At 52.6% G+C, this 16,358-nt stretch overlaps 1 protein-coding gene across 1 annotated transcript in view; it reads right to left on the bottom strand.

Moving 5' to 3' along the window:
- Nucleotides 1-16,358, bottom strand: part of Atp9a (ATPase phospholipid transporting 9A (putative)) — a 68,505-nt gene extending 52,147 nt beyond the window's left edge. The window contains exons 1-7 of the mRNA XM_077109196.1: nt 16,301-16,358; nt 14,642-14,693; nt 12,926-13,020; nt 9,977-10,057; nt 8,657-8,732; nt 2,471-2,547; nt 1,134-1,294 (exon numbers count right to left, since the gene is read on the bottom strand). Of these exons, the coding sequence (XP_076965311.1) occupies nt 1,134-1,294; nt 2,471-2,547; nt 8,657-8,732; nt 9,977-10,057; nt 12,926-13,020; nt 14,642-14,693; nt 16,301-16,354 (596 nt within the window). The 5' untranslated portion in view covers nt 16,355-16,358. The remainder of the gene's footprint in view (nt 1-1,133; nt 1,295-2,470; nt 2,548-8,656; nt 8,733-9,976; nt 10,058-12,925; nt 13,021-14,641; nt 14,694-16,300) is intronic.

Raw genomic sequence — 16,358 nt, 5'->3', positions numbered from 1 at the left:
GTACGTGGTGCTGAGGATCGAACCCGAAACCGGGCCGCACGCATGCCAGGCGAGCGCGCTACCGCCTTAGCCACATCCCCAGCCCCACAAATGTTTTTATTTTACTTTATGTGGTGCTGAGGATCGAACCCAGTGCCTCACGCATGCTAGGCAAGCGTTCTACCTCTGAGCCACAACCCCAACCCTGCTCTGATTTTTTTTATATGCAGATTTTATGTATAGAAGAATTTCCTTTTTTCTAAATAGAAAGAGGTATAGAAAAAAATATATCCCAAAATATTAGTAGAGCTTATCACCTTGGTTGTAGGATTGCAGGTCATTTTTTCTTTTCTTTTTTTTTTTTTTTTTGCTTATGTGAATGTTCACTCTTCCTACTGTGACAATCCATTATGTAAATTATTATTTTTAACAGGAGAGGAACCTAAAGGCTTTATTAATTTTACATGTTGTGATCCTCACAAGAGAGCAGAGTGTGCAGCAATGGCCAAAGCACGATGCACATGTACTTTTTACCCTAAGAATAATGAATCTGCGAGGAAGCGGCAGGACACGTGGGCGTCTGGACTTGGGTGAACTGTGTGGGTGTCACTATGAGAATACAGGATGGAGCTAGTGGAAGATAAGGGCTGCTGCAAGGCTTTCCCAGCCACATTCGCAGCAGTCCCAATTTTCAGTCTTGGTGATCAGTCCTGTTCGGGCTCTGGTATGGGTGGGACAGCCCTCCAAAGGGAATCTGCATGTCTCGGTGCCCATAGGGAAAGTCAGGCCAAGGGCCCTTCCCGAAGCTGCAGTTCCACAGTGAGGTCATGAACACATTGACTCAGCAGACCTGCTTCCATTCCTTGCCATGAAATGTATTCAGTGGGCTTTCTTAGGAAAAAGTAAATTGTATCTTCCAAAGGATGAAGACCCCCAAAGCAGGGGTCTCCTTCATATTTGAGGAAATTCATAAAAATGCAAGGAAAGGCGTTCGGAGGAGACGGGAGGGTTCGAGGGGGCCTCCTCTGCTGCAGCCCGAGCGTGGCCCACTCTCACCCTGACTGCCCGTGCTCACCCTAAGGGCCACAGGGCCGCGGTCCTGCAGTGAGCAGCGGGAAGCAGATCTCCCAGCACCCACGACCAGCCCTGCTCACCTGATGGGAATGATGTTGGAAAACAGGAGGAGGAAGCGGATGATCTGCAGGTACCAGCGGCCAGCAAAGTGCTGCAGGGCCACCATGACCAGTGAGACCACCACCAAGGCGCCAAAGAGGATCTTGGTGAGGCAGTTCACCTCCAGGTCAAACAGGCCGATCTGCGGGCGAAGCACGAGACTCATGGTCAGCCGGCATGGCCTGCAGCCCCCGCAGAGCTGGCCCTGCCCCGGGGACTCTTCTTCCCAGCAGAGGACGCTGCTCTGTAGCTGGAGGCCAGAACAGACACTCAAAGGACCTCAGAGAATTGCGAGTTCAAAGTTTTCTGGTTTTTTTTTTTTTTTTTTAATAACTTCAGAAGATTTAGATACAGAAACCCAGGAGCTCGCGACCTTGGCGCTGGGCTGCCCTATGCTCTGCACAGCCCCTGCCACCCCGCACAGCGGCCCTGGGAAACAACTGGGATCCTACACTCGCAGCACCGTGCCACAGGTCCTCTGGGTGCTGCCTGGAAGTTCTGGGCACCCAGGGTCCGGTGCTGCCTTAGTGGACATTATTATTTTAATAGTTACGTGTTTATTGTCATGTGTCTTCCCTGCAAGATGTAACTAGCCCATTGGGACCACAACTTCAGAAAACATGGCCCAGAACAAGGCTAAACCAGCACGAATAAGTGACACTATCATGTGGAGAGGGTTGGTGGGGGCAGTGACGAGTCCGGGAAGCCCAGCAGTCGCCCACGGTACCAAGAAAATCACTCTGCCACAGTCTCTTAACACTTGGAGACGGGAGGGGCTGGGGGGGTCCCAGTGTTGGGGGAGGAACGATGGGGCGTCAGGTGCTGATCCAACTGCATGTCCTGCCACAGCAGGGGCTCCTGGGGCACTGAACCCCACGACCTGCCCCCTCCCACCAGGAGCCTGTAGAGTGTCCCCTGCGTGACATGAGGAAGGGCCACAGAAGCCACCTGCACTCATGGCGCTGTGTGAGGACTGACTGATTTTTTCCTGCAGTGCTGGGAGGGAGCTCGGGGCGTCCACTGCCCTGCACCCCAGTCCTTGCTGTGAGGGGGAAACAGGCACCCACGGAGGCAGCGACTCTCACCTGCGCGTCCTCGGCAGCTTGCCTTAGGAGCTTCCAAAACCTCCTGTGTTCACGTGTGAATACGGATGTGTCTACACAGCATGTGTGTGAGTGTGCACGCACACACAGGGAAAGAACACACCTGCGTGTGCATGAATGAACACTGCCAGTGCCCCTACTTTTGGAGCTGACCCTCACCCGCCGACATTGCTCATGGTGGGCCAGGGTCGCCACGTGCCGGGGGCCCCACCCACCTTACTGCGCGGGTTCGAAGTGTTCATGACACTGCGGAGCTCTCTGCCGGTGTAGAGGACGACTCCCACAACCGTACCTGGAACGAGACCCCGTCCCAAAACACATCAGCACACACAGGCGGCTGACGAGCGGGAGTCGAACCCCATTGACACCACGCCACGGGAACAACCGGACCTTGGGCCACCAAAGATCCATGGCTGCACCGAGCAGCAGGATAAGCTGCTTGAATGAACCTCCAGTCAAAATTAGATAAGCCTCGGAGTCCCCCTTTCTCACCAGCCACATTTCAAGTGTTTGACAGTCACATGGGGCTAGTGGTTACTGGCAGGACAGCAAAGAGTAGAGCATTCTCCTCGATGTGCAAGGTTCCACTGAGCAGTGCCAGCCTGGGGGTCCAGAGGCCTCTGATGGCAGGAGAGTCGGGGAGCGAGGTGGTCCCTGGTGCCATCAGCCTCAGAGGCTCCCAGGGGTGCCTGGAACATCTGGGCCTTTGGACACCATCAGGGAAACTTAAGACTACACCCTTCTTTCCTGAGCGTATTCTTCCCAGTGAGTCCGACTGCCTTCTGACCCTGTGTCCAGCGTGACCATTTGGGAGCCTGTGCAAAGGGAAATCCCTTCCCAAGAACTGCCCTTCCCCCTCCACCCTCCAGGCACAAGGAAAGACCTCGGCCCTCCAGGAACAACCAGTTCACGGAAGAAAGACAAGCGACCAGTTAACGTTAGAGAAGCTGCTCAACTGAGTGGAGGATCAAAGAAGCACAAACCCAAGCCTGCTTACCCCCTAGGTGGGCGAAAGTTCAAAAGACTGACCATGTCCTGCGTTGGCCAAGAGGCAGGAAAATGGATCCCGTCACACACACTGGTGGCTTACGTGTAAACTGTGCAATGTATTTTGGAGGGAAATCTGGCAATATCTGTCGAGGCGGCAGGGAGGACGGCAGAGCCGCCAGCTCTGTGGGGGCGACTGGGAGCAGACAGGTGGGCAAGAAGCCGCCTGAGTCGGCCACACCTGAGATGAAACTGGTGAGAAGGGACCAGCCCTGCCTGCTCTCAGGGAAGGTCCCAGAACAGTCTCCACAAGAAAAAGAAAAGCCCTGCCTTCTCCCCACACACTCTGCGAAACCCACTGCTGGAGAGACGCGGAGACACAGAGTGGTCCAGAGATATCTTGGGTCAGGGAGCCCGACCCCAGTGCGGCCCTGTGACCATCTTTGGACAAAGATCCCTGGGAGGAGGCCCCCAAGTCCCTCTCCTGCACCCTGCCAGGCCGGAAACATCCTGCACAATGAGCTCCCCTCGCAGGAGCTCAGCAGATGGCCGGCCAGGAGAGCGGCGCGGTCCTCAGCAGATGGCAGGCTCCTGTGAACGCAGGCATCCCTCCCTCGGCCCGTCACCAGAGCAGATGGTCAGACTGTGGGAGCCACGCCTGGGAGGAGCTGGGGACGGCCACTCCACCAAACGAGGGCAGATGCAGCTCAGCCCGACCCCAATGCCCAGGGTGAGGAGGGTCCTACTAACCAGGGGCACCCAAAGGGCACGATCCCTATACCAGCCTGGCAACCACGGTGCCACCAAAGGCTGCTGAAAATGGCCTTTTCCACCTACAGCCGCTCTGTGCCCAGGACCACCACTCTGCCTCCAGGAGATCAGAACCCAGCACCCTCCCAGCTGCCCTGGGGAGAAGGCACGCTGGGCTGGGTGTGCCCCCTGCTGCCACAGTCTGAATTGTTATCAACTTTTAAATTCAGGAGCTTTCCTAAAAACTTGAGATCACTGGCTTTTCCTGAAAGTGGAAGATCGGGTGACCCTGGTCCACCTTCCTCCATGGCCTAAGCAGCTGGTGTGGAAAAGCCGCCACCCCTTGAGACAGGCACCTGCTCTCAGCTCGCAGCGGTCCCACCCCTGCCAACCCCCTGCCCAATTCTCAGCTCTTGACCCAACGAATCTCTCCACCCCAGCCTTCTGACCCCTTCCTACGTTGTCACCTTCCGGGTCCTACTCTGCTCTCCGTGTCGCCTCACTGTGGAGCACAGTCCTTGCCATTCCCCCGCCAGCCCCCACCTGGCTTCTCCCAGGAGCCAGGCGGACGGTTGGGCATGTCTCATTAGCTCTGCTGCAGGGTGGGGTCCTGCCTGGGCTCAGGGTTAGTCTGCGATGACTTGGATCCTCACCCATGACAAAAGATGAGCTGAACCCGAGAGTGTGTTCAGGAACCTTCGTAAGAGACGTCGCTGCAACGCCCCAGTGTGGATCTTAGGACGAAGCCCACTGAGTTAGGCAAAGTCCAACTGGGCATGCTCAACTCGTGCGGCAAGGAGCACAGGCGTCACTGCATGCTGTCATGCACAGGTCTAAAGAACCCTGCCCTAGATTAGGACCACACTACAGACTTAGGGGAGGGGAGGACCTCAGAGTTTGAGAACTGGGGTAGAACCCTGGGCTCCTGATATCCTGCCTTCCTCTTCTGCCAAGTCCCCAGCTCTCCTCAGCCCCTGCCTCCTCCATCGCCCTGGTACTCCTCTGCCTTGAAGCACTGTGTTGGGTTACCATGGCAACCACATCTTCCCCGGATGGATGCCTGCCGAGGCAGCTGGACCCTCAGCCCAGCCCAACAAGCTTTCTTATTTTTTAAAGTTCCACGACACAACAGTGGGCTGACCCAGAAGCAGGAGGGGGATTCTGAAGGGAGCAGAGACGCGCAGCCCCCCAGGACTGCCCGCACTCCTGCTGGCTCTTTCTGGAGTTGAGCACACGGCTCCAGGCATCCCACCCCATGGTCACATTGGAATCAGAGTGCAGCCAGGGGTCTACCAGTAAGGGAAACGGAGGCCAACTAAGGTCACGGCAAATGCCCGGGAGATCATATCACCCCAAAACATACAGCCACTGAAGGGCACAGCAGGTGACGTCACGGATCACAGAACCACTGCTCACTTTCTCTTCCCACGAAACCAAGCGCAAGGCAGGAATCCAGACGAGGAAAACCACATCTTTGACTCCACAATGTACTCCCCGCAATGGTCTGAAATCGAATCTATCTTCCAGATCCCACCTTGCCTTCCCCCGTCCTCCTCCCAGGTGGGGGCTCTCCAAGGCTGGGTGACCTTGGGCGAGTTGCCTCACCTCTCTGAGGCTCAGTTCCTAAGACCAAGACAAGCTGGTGGCAGCAAAGTACCTGAAAAATCAGGCTTCTCACTGTCGTTGACGTCTGAGATAGTAAGACTGACAAACACCTCAGCCCTGGTCCCTCACCTCAGAACCCTCAAATGTCCTTTTTTGCTAGTTTCAGAGAACATACATAAAACTCGTTCCCATTTTCTGCCACCTCCTCTGTAGCCTGTAAGCCACGAGCCCAGGAGGCTGGGACCAGCACCTGGGGGTCCTGCTGCAGCTCTGGGACCCAGCAGGGAGCAGGGGCTCCGTGAAGGAGAACGAAACTCCAGAGTGAAAACCGAGGGAACGGAGACATAGTTGTTATTGAGCCGTTAATGCCAACAAGATGAGTAATTAATCAGATAAATCAGGCTACGGGAAGCCAAAGTGATGGTCATCTTTGGTGGGGTGGGGGCCTAGAAGTGAGCTGAGGGGAGTTTCTGGGGATGGAGGGTTGGTAATAGCCCACTTCTTGCCGTGGGTACTGGTCACACGGGAGTCTGTGTTAAAATCCACACGTGTTACATTTAGGACTTGTGTGATTTCCTGCATGGTTCACACGGAAGGAGAGATGTCCAGCCCTCTGCAAGAACAGAAGCACACACTGTTCACACTACTGCTGGGGAAAGAGCTGTGCCCGTCACGGGCACCTGTCACCCTGCAGCCCTAGCCAGGTGCGGCACGGTGAGGTGCCCTCCTGCACGCCCTGTGCAGGTGTTCCGCACACACGTTCTCCTCGGGAGGCACTCCGCCTTCTCCTGCCTCCCTCTCCCGGGAGCTGACCGCTCCTCAGCCTCCACCTCTGTCAGGGTTCAAGCCGAGGAGACTCCTTGCTAGCCAGCTGTTCTATCTCTACCCCAAGATAAATTCCAGCTGCGTCAAGTATTTTATATAAATACTGCAAGACAATGTCACCATTTGGTTTTGTGATTTCTGAACTGGGAAGCTTTGTCTAAGCATGTCACAAAAACCAGAAATTATAAAGGAAAACAGGATCATGGGCATGATGAGATAAAGACTCTAGACTTTTAGATCAAAATACAAATAAGATCAAGGGAAACAGCAGTTGCAATTAAGATCAAACAGAAGGATGATAGTCTCACAACATAAAGAATTCCTAGAAATAATTTTTTTAAAAACCTATGAACAGGGCTGGGCATGGTGGTGCACACCTGTAATCCCAGCAGCCCAGGAGACTGAGCCAAGAGGATTACGAATTCCAACTTCAGCCTCAGCAACTCAGAGAGGCCCTTAGCAACTTACTGAGACCCTAATTCTAAATTTAAACAAAAAGGGGTGTGGATGTGGCTCAGTGGTTAAGTGCCCCTCGGTTCAATCCCTGGTTAAAAATAAATAAATAAATATATATATATATATATATATATATATATATATATATATATATATATATGATTAAACATAAAGGAAGTTGTGATATTTTAAAGTCAAATTAACATGTGGTATGTCAATCACCTAGACAAAAATTTAAAAGGCAGCCAGGCGTGGTGGTGTACATCTGTAATCCTAGCGGCTTGGGAGGCTGAGGCAGGAGGATTGAGAGTTCAAAGCCAGCCTCAGCAACGGGGAGGTGCTAAGCAATTTGGTGAGACCCTGTCTCTAAATAAAACACAAAACAGGGCTGGGGATGTGGCTCAGTGGTCCAATGCCTCTGAGTTCAATCCCTGGTAGCCTCCCCAAAATTTAAAAAGCAAAACACAGCACTGGCTTGAGGGCCTACGTGGGATTATCAAGATGGTGAACTAGAAGACAAAAAGCTACTGAGGAAAAGCAACCAGTTCAGACACTGCACAGCCTCCTGGGCAGGGAGTGGGCGGGGCAGAGCGGGAGTGGGCGGGGCAGAGCGGGAGTGGGTGGGGCAGAGCGGGAGTGGGCTGCATGGCCCAGTGGCCATGGGTGAGCGGTGGGGCCCTGGTGTGGCCAAGCAGAGTCTTCAGGACCAATTCCTCCCACATTAGTCACGGGCAAGGAGAGACATGATGTAAATGACCAGACAGTGGGAAAGGAACGCAACAACAACAACAAAAAACCAAGAGGGAGCCAGTCTCTGCCTGTTTGCACCAAACAGTGGCCACCCAGGATGACCTGCCTGCGGGCCCCTTTCCTCCCCTGGTCACATGGAATTCTGATCTGACTTCTGATGAACTACAGAGCACCAGAAGACCAAGCAAAGACAACAGGGGATTGGGGAGTGTCTGACGAGGGGAAGACCCCCTGACTCCAAGAGTAGAGCCAGAAAGTGGCCAGCGGTGGGACTGTCATGGGACCTGATTACACTAATATGCGGACACGCTCTTTCACGGACACGGGTGCTATACACTATGTTTAAAAGCTGCACAGTAAGTTCCACATCTGAGCAAAGTGTCTGGGTTCAAATCCCAGCTCTGCCTTTTACCCACTGTGTGGCCTTGAGCAAGTCCCTCGACCTCACCGACTCTCAGTTCCTTCAAATTCAGGTCAGGGATAATACTAGTGCCTGCCCTGGAGGCGATGTCCAGGGTGAAGTAGAGGGTGTGACACAAATGAAGGACCCAGTCCAGTGCCTGCCGCGCTGCCTCTTGCGGCCCGCAACTGACCACCGCAGCAGCAGACCACCCTGGGTCCTGGGGCCCTCCTGCCCTCGTCACCCGCAAGTGACCCCAAAGCCAGGGACGCCCACTTCACCTTGGTGTTTCCCACAGACTCGGCCCTTCCCAGTGCACTTTCCCACACGCACACCAACACGGGCAGCTGTCCCCACGCACACAACTTCCGGCCACACCGGCCAGGCTCACTCCATCACTGGCGCAGACTAGAAATGGCAACGAAAGCGGCAAGAAGGGGACATTGCAGTCCGCAGGCCACGGTGGCCTCCCCTCCAGGCGTCTGTACGTGTCCTGGCCACAACAGGTGTCAGTGGGGCTCCCCAGAGATGCCAGAACACGGGGGAAACTCCACCCCACCAGCGCCTGGCTTTCCCACCGCCAGGTGACCCTCCTGACGCCCACGTGATCCCCGCCATGCGGTCTCACCTGAGGCCACGACCGTGCCAGCCCACAGCGTGTTCTCGATGCTCAAGCTCTCGCTGATGGACGGGTCACTGTCTTCCTGGAAGAGACCACACAGACTCGTGTTTGTCTACTAGTGTCCCTCGGTATCTGTGGGGTCCGGTTCCAGGACCCCAGGGAAGCCGAGTCCTGTGCCCGTCCCCCGTATGGTTCCGTCATCTCTAGGAGACTCAGAACCCGAGCACAGCCCTAGTGCCGTATGAATGGCTGTAGTGCTCACGACAACAAAGTTCTCTACAGGCTCCATACAGGCGCAGTTTTTTCTGGAACTTTTAAAAAATATTCCTACATATGTCGTGGAATGCATTACGATTCTTATTCCACGTATAGAGCCCAGGTTTTCATTTCTCTGGTTGTATACAGACTATCTTCACACCGATTCGTGTTTCAGACCTGTACTTAGGGTCACGATGTCCATCAAGTTCCAGCATCATTTCTAACCCCCTGCCCCCTCCCTTGCCCTCCCTCTGCCCTATCTAGAGTTTTCTGGAATGTTTCTGATTTTGCATGATGTGTTGAAACTGTGGCTGCAGAACCCGCTGGTACAGGGGGATGACCAAACAGGGGACTTACTGCTTCCAGCCTGCCCTGCTCTAGGCAAGGAGAAGGGCCCCCCCATGAAGCCAGGGAGCCCCAGGTGGGAAGCCCACAGCTCAGCCGGGAGAGGGGGCCAGGCCTGCCCACTGCCACACCGGAGCTTTCATCTCTCATGGAAGTGTATGTGAAAGCTGTTCTGCACATGAAGAGTGGAGATTTCCAACACTAAAGAACGACTTCACAAGGAGAGGTCTAAAGTGCAAAAGGCACTACTCAGGCTCTGCGCTGGCCAGGCTGGGGCTTAGAGAGAGAGACCAGAGACAGGGCAGCTTGGGTTCTATGATCTACTGTCTCATATCCTCAGATAACTTAGATCCAAAATGAGCAAGTATTCTGAAAGGTCCAAGAGTGGCAGCCAGCACTTGTATGAAGAGGAGGACTGGGACCCACCTGGAGGGGGCAGGGGCATCAGTAACAGTAATCACTCCACACGCCACATTCAAGCCGTTCTAAGGCTGGGAGAGAATTCTGGCCTGTCAACCTTACTGAGGAAAGAACCCTCTGCTTTCAAGGTGGGGCCGCTGTTGGGAAATCTCAGGCCCGCCCTGAACAAAACCACACTCTGGCAAAGGTCCATCAAAGCATCTCTGCTGGCCTCCTCTGCGGGCCTCCTCTGCGGGCCTCCTCCACAAGCCCCAGCTCAAGCACACTCCAGAATGGGAGCTCCGTTACAGCAAGCTGACTTACTCTGGTAAAAGTCCCCGCGAAGTTGTGAATATCGATGCTTGGCTCCTCTGCATACACGTAGGATCGAATCTGGAGAAGGTCCTGTTCAACAGGGGATGTGGTGGGATTAAAACGGAGGTCAGCACGGGGGTCCGGGTTTCAGGAGGCACCCACTCTCTTTCCAGAACCACTGTATTTCCCAAACCCAGCCAACAGGCTCTCAAAATCACAGGGCGGGTAGAAAGATGAGGAAATGCCTCCGTGAAGTTAGTGCAGGGGTCACTACATCCAACACCCCAAGGCCCCCCGAGAGCCCAGTCACACCCTACGACCTGCGTCTGCCCAGCACTTCCAGGCCCCATGGTGCCGGGAATACTGCAGAGCCCCATGAGCACCTCTGTCGTGGGCGGGTGCCCCTCTGCTGAGCTCTGACCAATGAGACTTGCTCATGCCAATAAAACACTTGCTCACCCCAGAAACAATTGGACACCACTTGTGTGCAAGGTCCTGGGAAGGAGGTCCTTTCAAGAAAATATGAAGGACCGCCACAAAAACAGTTAAAACACCTATGATCCCAGCAATTCAGGAGGCTGAGGCAGGAGGACTTCAAGCCTCGGTAACTTAGTGAGGACCTAAACAACTTAGGGAGTCTCTGTTTAAAAATTTGTTTAAGGGGCTGGGGATGTGGTTCAGTGGCAAAGTACACCTGGGTTCAATTCCCAGTACTCAAAACAAAAACAAACCAAGACACCCAATTCTCAACACAAAACTGACTAAAAATATTAAGGGATAGAAAATGGATACTCTACGATCTCCACATGTCTTGGAATCGGAAAAAAAAATGAGGGTACGCGTTACATTTTTAGTGAGCTATCCACATGAACATGTGCGGATTCACGTGAAAAACCTGGGTTTCTGAACTCTGGGTTCTCTTTCAAAAACCATCAGGCAAACTGCAAACAACAGCACTCAGCAACAGGGGTCTGGAGTTGAGGCCCAGGGCTAGCCCTCAGGCAAGGCCCAGGCTCCAGAAAACTAGGAAGCGCCCTAAGCATACGTGTTAGCAGGGAGTCCCAGAGAACTGATAAGAAAAGGCCCAGAGACACATTAAACCTGGAGGGAGGAAACCTCACAGAGCATTAGAGACCCGTCTGTGTAAGCCACCACCTGCAAACAGTCTGCACGCTAACTGTTGAGAAGGGTCTGAAAGGACCACCACCTGCGTCACATGACCCCCCTCTGGGAAAAGATAAAAGCTGGGGTCAGGCCATGAGCCTCTTCTCACTTTTCCTTCCAGATCTTTCCATACACACAGTTAATAATCATGAAAAGAATATATCTGTGTATCACTCAAGTAAACTTTTCATATAATTCTCTTAATCTCAGCTTTATTAGAATGCTGCTTTCCACGGAGACCCCTGAGGGCCACTCAGGCCAAGTGTCCCCTGACAGCGGGGACAGCAGATCTTCTCTTCTTCTGAGCCCCAGCCCAGGACGAGGGCCAAAGTGGGTGATTATAAACTGGGAGCTCTTCCACAGCACACTAGCAAACACAACTCTACACGACAAAATATGCAGGCACCTGTGCTTCTGGGCCCCGGAACAGAGACCTTCAATCATTCTGAGAATCGGAATCCTTTATTTGAAGAACTCTCACCAGGAAGTAAAACACATACCCAAAGTCTGGATCCTCCACTGCACTTAAAAACTCACTCTTCTAGAATTCCTGGTTTAAAAATTAACAGTCATGCCAGGCACGGTGGTGCATGCCTATAATCTCAGTCACTTGGGAGGCTAAGGCAGGAGGATCACAACTTCAAGGCCAGACACTCAGCAATTTAGCAAGGCCTAAGTGAAATCCTGTCTCCAAAAAGGGCTGAGGAAGGCTGGGGCTGGGGCTCAGTGGCAGAGCGCTTGCCTAGCATGTGTGAGGCACTGGGTTGGATTCTCAGCACCACATATAAATAAATAAAATAAAGGTCCATTGACAACTTAAAAAGTACTTTTTTAAAAAAAGGACTGAGGATGTAGTGCCCCTGGGTTTAATCCTCAGAACCCCCTCCTCCAATAAAAACCAGCTATGAAGGGTGCTACCTCATTTTTTTATTAGCCATGAAAAACCACCAGTGTGGTGCCATGTTTATGGTTACGTTAACTGTACTAAGACCCAAAACTTTGGCCTGCCTGCTCCCTTCCCACTAGACGGCATCAATCCACGTGACAGGAACACAGGACAAGTGTACTTAACACTTCCAGAACGCTGGTGGGCAAGTCAACCTCTGGCATTTAAATCACATTTGGCCAATACTGTGGCCATCTGTCAGCACCCACTGTCCCATGCACTGGGGGTACAGCAGGGTCACACCAGGAGCAGCTGCTCACAGGGAGTCGGCTTGGAGGTGGGTGGAGTGGGAATGTCAGGGGAAAGTGGCCAGAAAGTAAGACTTATGCAGGACACCTATGTGACACCTACACGACATCTATGTGACACCTACATGGCATGCTGGACATACCCAGCCAGGCAGACCTGAGGTAAGAGGGTTCCTGGGGAGCAAACAGCAAGGGCCGATGTCCAAGGAAGAGGCATGCTTGACCAAGAGGCCAGTGGGCAGTGGAGAGGGGCAGAGGCCAAGGTCAGAGACAAGCACCATGCAGACGGATGGTGCGGGGCCCCTGAGCAGGGGAATGACATGTTCTGATTTCCCTTTAAGGTTCTGCCGGGCAGCCTGTCGAGCTCTCCTGCGACTCTGAGCCACCCCAGAGGGAGCTCGGGTCCTGCCTGTGGAACCTGCCCTGGGCACGGCCACACGGGAGGGAACTGAGGAGCCGTGCAAGTTCTCTGGGATCCCACAGTCCCCCGCCAACCCCAATGCACATCTGACGTCCCCTGTTGGCCCTGGAGGGCTTCTGAGCTGGAGAGCCTCCTGTGACCCGGTGACCAGCGAGCACTTTGTAGGGAAAGCTACTCACGGCGGCCGTGGGGAGCCTCTGTGTGCAGGCCACAGGCAGCCGCAGCTTCCAGTCCGTCTCCCCATCCAGCTGATCCGTCCGCAAGAAGCAAGACCCTGTGGAGGGAAGTTGGGGACTGTCCAGTTACTCAAACCCAAGAATCCCTCCTTGGCCGTTCGAAGCAGCTCCTTACAAAAATGGCCGTTTGATGGCCAATGACCCAAAGGGAAAATGAAAACCTTCCTTCCCACTTCCTCCATAAGCTCTGAGACAGAGATCTGGGTTCAAGCCCTCATGCCACCATTCTCTCCCCATGAAGCTAGTTTCATTTTTTTTTTTTTTGCTTCCGTACTGAGGATTGAACCCAGAGATACTTTACCACTGAGCCACACCCCCAGTGCTTTTTATTGTTTATTTTGAGACGAAATCTCACTAAGTTGCAGAGGCCAGCCTCAAATTTGCGATTCTCCTGCCTCAGCCTCCTGAGTCTCTGGGACTACGTGTGGGTGCTGCTAGTTCACTGACCTAGCCAAACCACAGTATGTCCTCATTTTAAAAATGAGAAGAAACAGCCTTCACAGCTTGTTGTAAGGACTCAGTAATGGTCCAGTGGCTGGCACAGGGTGGCTAGCCCCGAGGCCGTGCTGGGAGGGGTTATGACCCCTTCCTCAGGAACCAGACCATCAGGGACAGATCCCAGCTCTGCCGCCTACTGGCTTCCTGTCCCAAGAAGGAATGTGCCCTCTCTGAACCTGTCCCTTGTGTAGAAAGTGAGACAGTCACAGTGCCAGCACCCAGGGAGGTGAAGGACCTTCAGGTGTGTGCTTGACTTGCTGACTCTGCAGGGCAGACCTAAGAACCCCTGCAGCAGAACTCCCATCACTGTGGAAGGTGGCCGGGGCGCGTCTGGCCCTAAGCCACCGACTGTCTTCAATGAGCAGGACCCAAGAACCAATTCAAGGCTAATTGCTGCAGTTTTTAAAAGACTGTTTTCCTTCTAGTGCATTCTGTCCCCTCTTCCGGTTACATAAATATTATTAGTATGAATTTTTACCTTTACTTTCAGTCAATTCATAATTAAATAGATTGCAACAATCTTAAAGGAATACGAATGCACATTTTGCAGATGTTCGAACATCTCCAATTAGGCCAGATTGGGGCGGGGCTTGTTTCCTTAGAACAATTTAAATAAAAAGGCAGGCAGGCAGCCTGCTAGGGAATGACTGCCACAGGTGGAGGCTTGAGATTCACTGCAGTAAATAGGGGCTCTGATGACAGATAAGCCAATAGGAGCAGAGGAAGCCACGGCAGAAAAACGTGCCTGCCCCTTCCCAGTTTCTGTATCTGCCCATCTCCTCACACAGCCACTGGTGTCGCCTTCCATGAGAAAGATTCCTGTCTGCCTCTGTTCAGCACTTCCTGTCCGCCGACTCCTGAAGTTGAGCCTAACACAGCCCAGAGGAGAGGATGGGGGAAATCAAGGCTTGTGGGCGTGGCTCTGTTGTGGGCGTGGCCTCACCAGATGTCAGTCATCAGGGCTCCAACTACCATTTTAATGACAAAAATCTAATGAACATTTTCCATTTTAAAAGACTGCTCTACTATGAAGAGGTTGTTGATTCACCTCCAGGGCTCCAAAATGATATCTACACCTCGGCGGCATTTTGAAATGATTATCTTGCCAAATTACCACTGAAAGGTTAACGGTTACGTTCCACATGGATCTCAGATGTTTACCATTTTTTTCTGATGTCCTCAGGAAGATCATGTCAGCAGGGACCCGCTGGTTCTGTGGTAGGAAAAGGAAGACTGTCACGGTGGGCAGCCATGGGTGGGGTTTCCAGCCACCCCAAGGCAGGAGGCCGACCAAGGACCACCCCTCTTTGAAGTTTCTGCTTTTGTCAAATTTGGAGGGTCATTTTGTTTGGGATCTGAGGACAATGGCGGGCTGCTGGTGCTTTACACGCCCCTAATAAAATCCCATCCAGCACCCGCTGGAACCCCAGCCCAGGCGTGGGCCGAAGCCGCTCCGAGGCTGGCTCCTCCAGGTGTCCGCAGACACCCCGGGGACACCCAGCTCACCCATCTGCCTCTACCCATCCCCAGAGCCATGTCTGGCTCTTAGCGGGATTTTAATAGGGAAGTGGAACCGTAAGAATGGACAAAAGCCTTTCTTGAAACCAAGAGGGAAACTGACAGCAGCCCCCCACAGAGCTCCCAACAGAAGAGCATCTGACACCACGCAGCTCCGAGCGGTCACCCCCAAGAGTTCCACTCCCCTCGATCGACCTTGAGTTCTTGGATTTCGTCCTTTTAAAAGGCATAGTTCAGTTCCTACAGAGACAAGGTAGCACGAAATCCTTTTCTAATCAAATATTATTCCAAGATTCTCCAGGGCCACCCCAAAGTCTCACACCTTCCAGACACACATAGTAAAAAGAGATGTGTTTGCCGGGGCAACAAACATTAACAGGGCTATTTTTAAAAATGCATTTTTGGACATTTTACTGTTCGCATGTTAAACTTCACCCCTGACCTCATAAAATGGTTGGCAGGTACAACGTGTGAGTCAGAAAATGCAAGCTAATATTGCTCAAAAGGATAACGAGATAAGTATTTCTAAGTATCAAGCAAACTTAAGGGAAGATTTTATTTATGTGCTTTTTATTTGTATTTTATTTTGTACCAGGGATTGATCCCAGGGGCCTTAACCACTGAGCCACATCCCCAGCCCTTTTTTTATATTTTATTTAGGGACAGGGTCTCACTGAGTTGTTTAAGGCCTTGATAAATTGCTGAGGCTGGCTTTGAACTCATGATCCTCTTGCCTCAGCCTCCCAAGCCACTGGGATTATAAGTGTGCGCCACCACACTCAGCTGGAAGATTTTATTTGAATAAAAAAATTTTAAAGCCCAAATAATAAACATGAAAAAGGACATCAAAACCTGTACCTGTAAGGGTGTTTGAGTTTCCCCTCCCCACCCCCAGTACTGAGAATCAAACTTGGGGCCTCATACATGCGAGGCAAGCACTCTACCACTGAGATGCCTTCCCAGTTATTTTCATTTTTATTTTGAGACAGGTCTCACTCAGTGGCCCAGGTTGGCCTTGAACTTGTGAACCTCCTGTCTCTCTCTCCCAGAAGCTGGGATCACATACGTGCATCACCTTGCCTGGCTATGCTTGTACATTTCATAAGCAGGATTTCTTGCTACCCAATTCACATAAACCTTGAAAAAAATTTTGTTTATCTCACGGGAAAGAGATTTTTCTCCCAAGCAAAGACACTGGATAGAATCCAAACAGCATCATTCAGTTTGTCTACCCGATACGCACAGCGGACTCCCTGGGCAACATCACCCGGCAGCCCAGGACGAGCGTCCAGCCCCGCTCACCTTTTCAACGATGATGAGATCTCCCACTTGGATGCTGGAACTCTTCACCTTCATTGTC

This window comes from Callospermophilus lateralis, chromosome 3, assembly GCF_048772815.1.
Source record: "Callospermophilus lateralis isolate mCalLat2 chromosome 3, mCalLat2.hap1, whole genome shotgun sequence".
In the NCBI taxonomy this organism is placed as follows: Eukaryota; Metazoa; Chordata; class Mammalia; order Rodentia; family Sciuridae; genus Callospermophilus; species Callospermophilus lateralis.
This window is presented reverse-complemented; position numbering and strand designations above follow the sequence as displayed.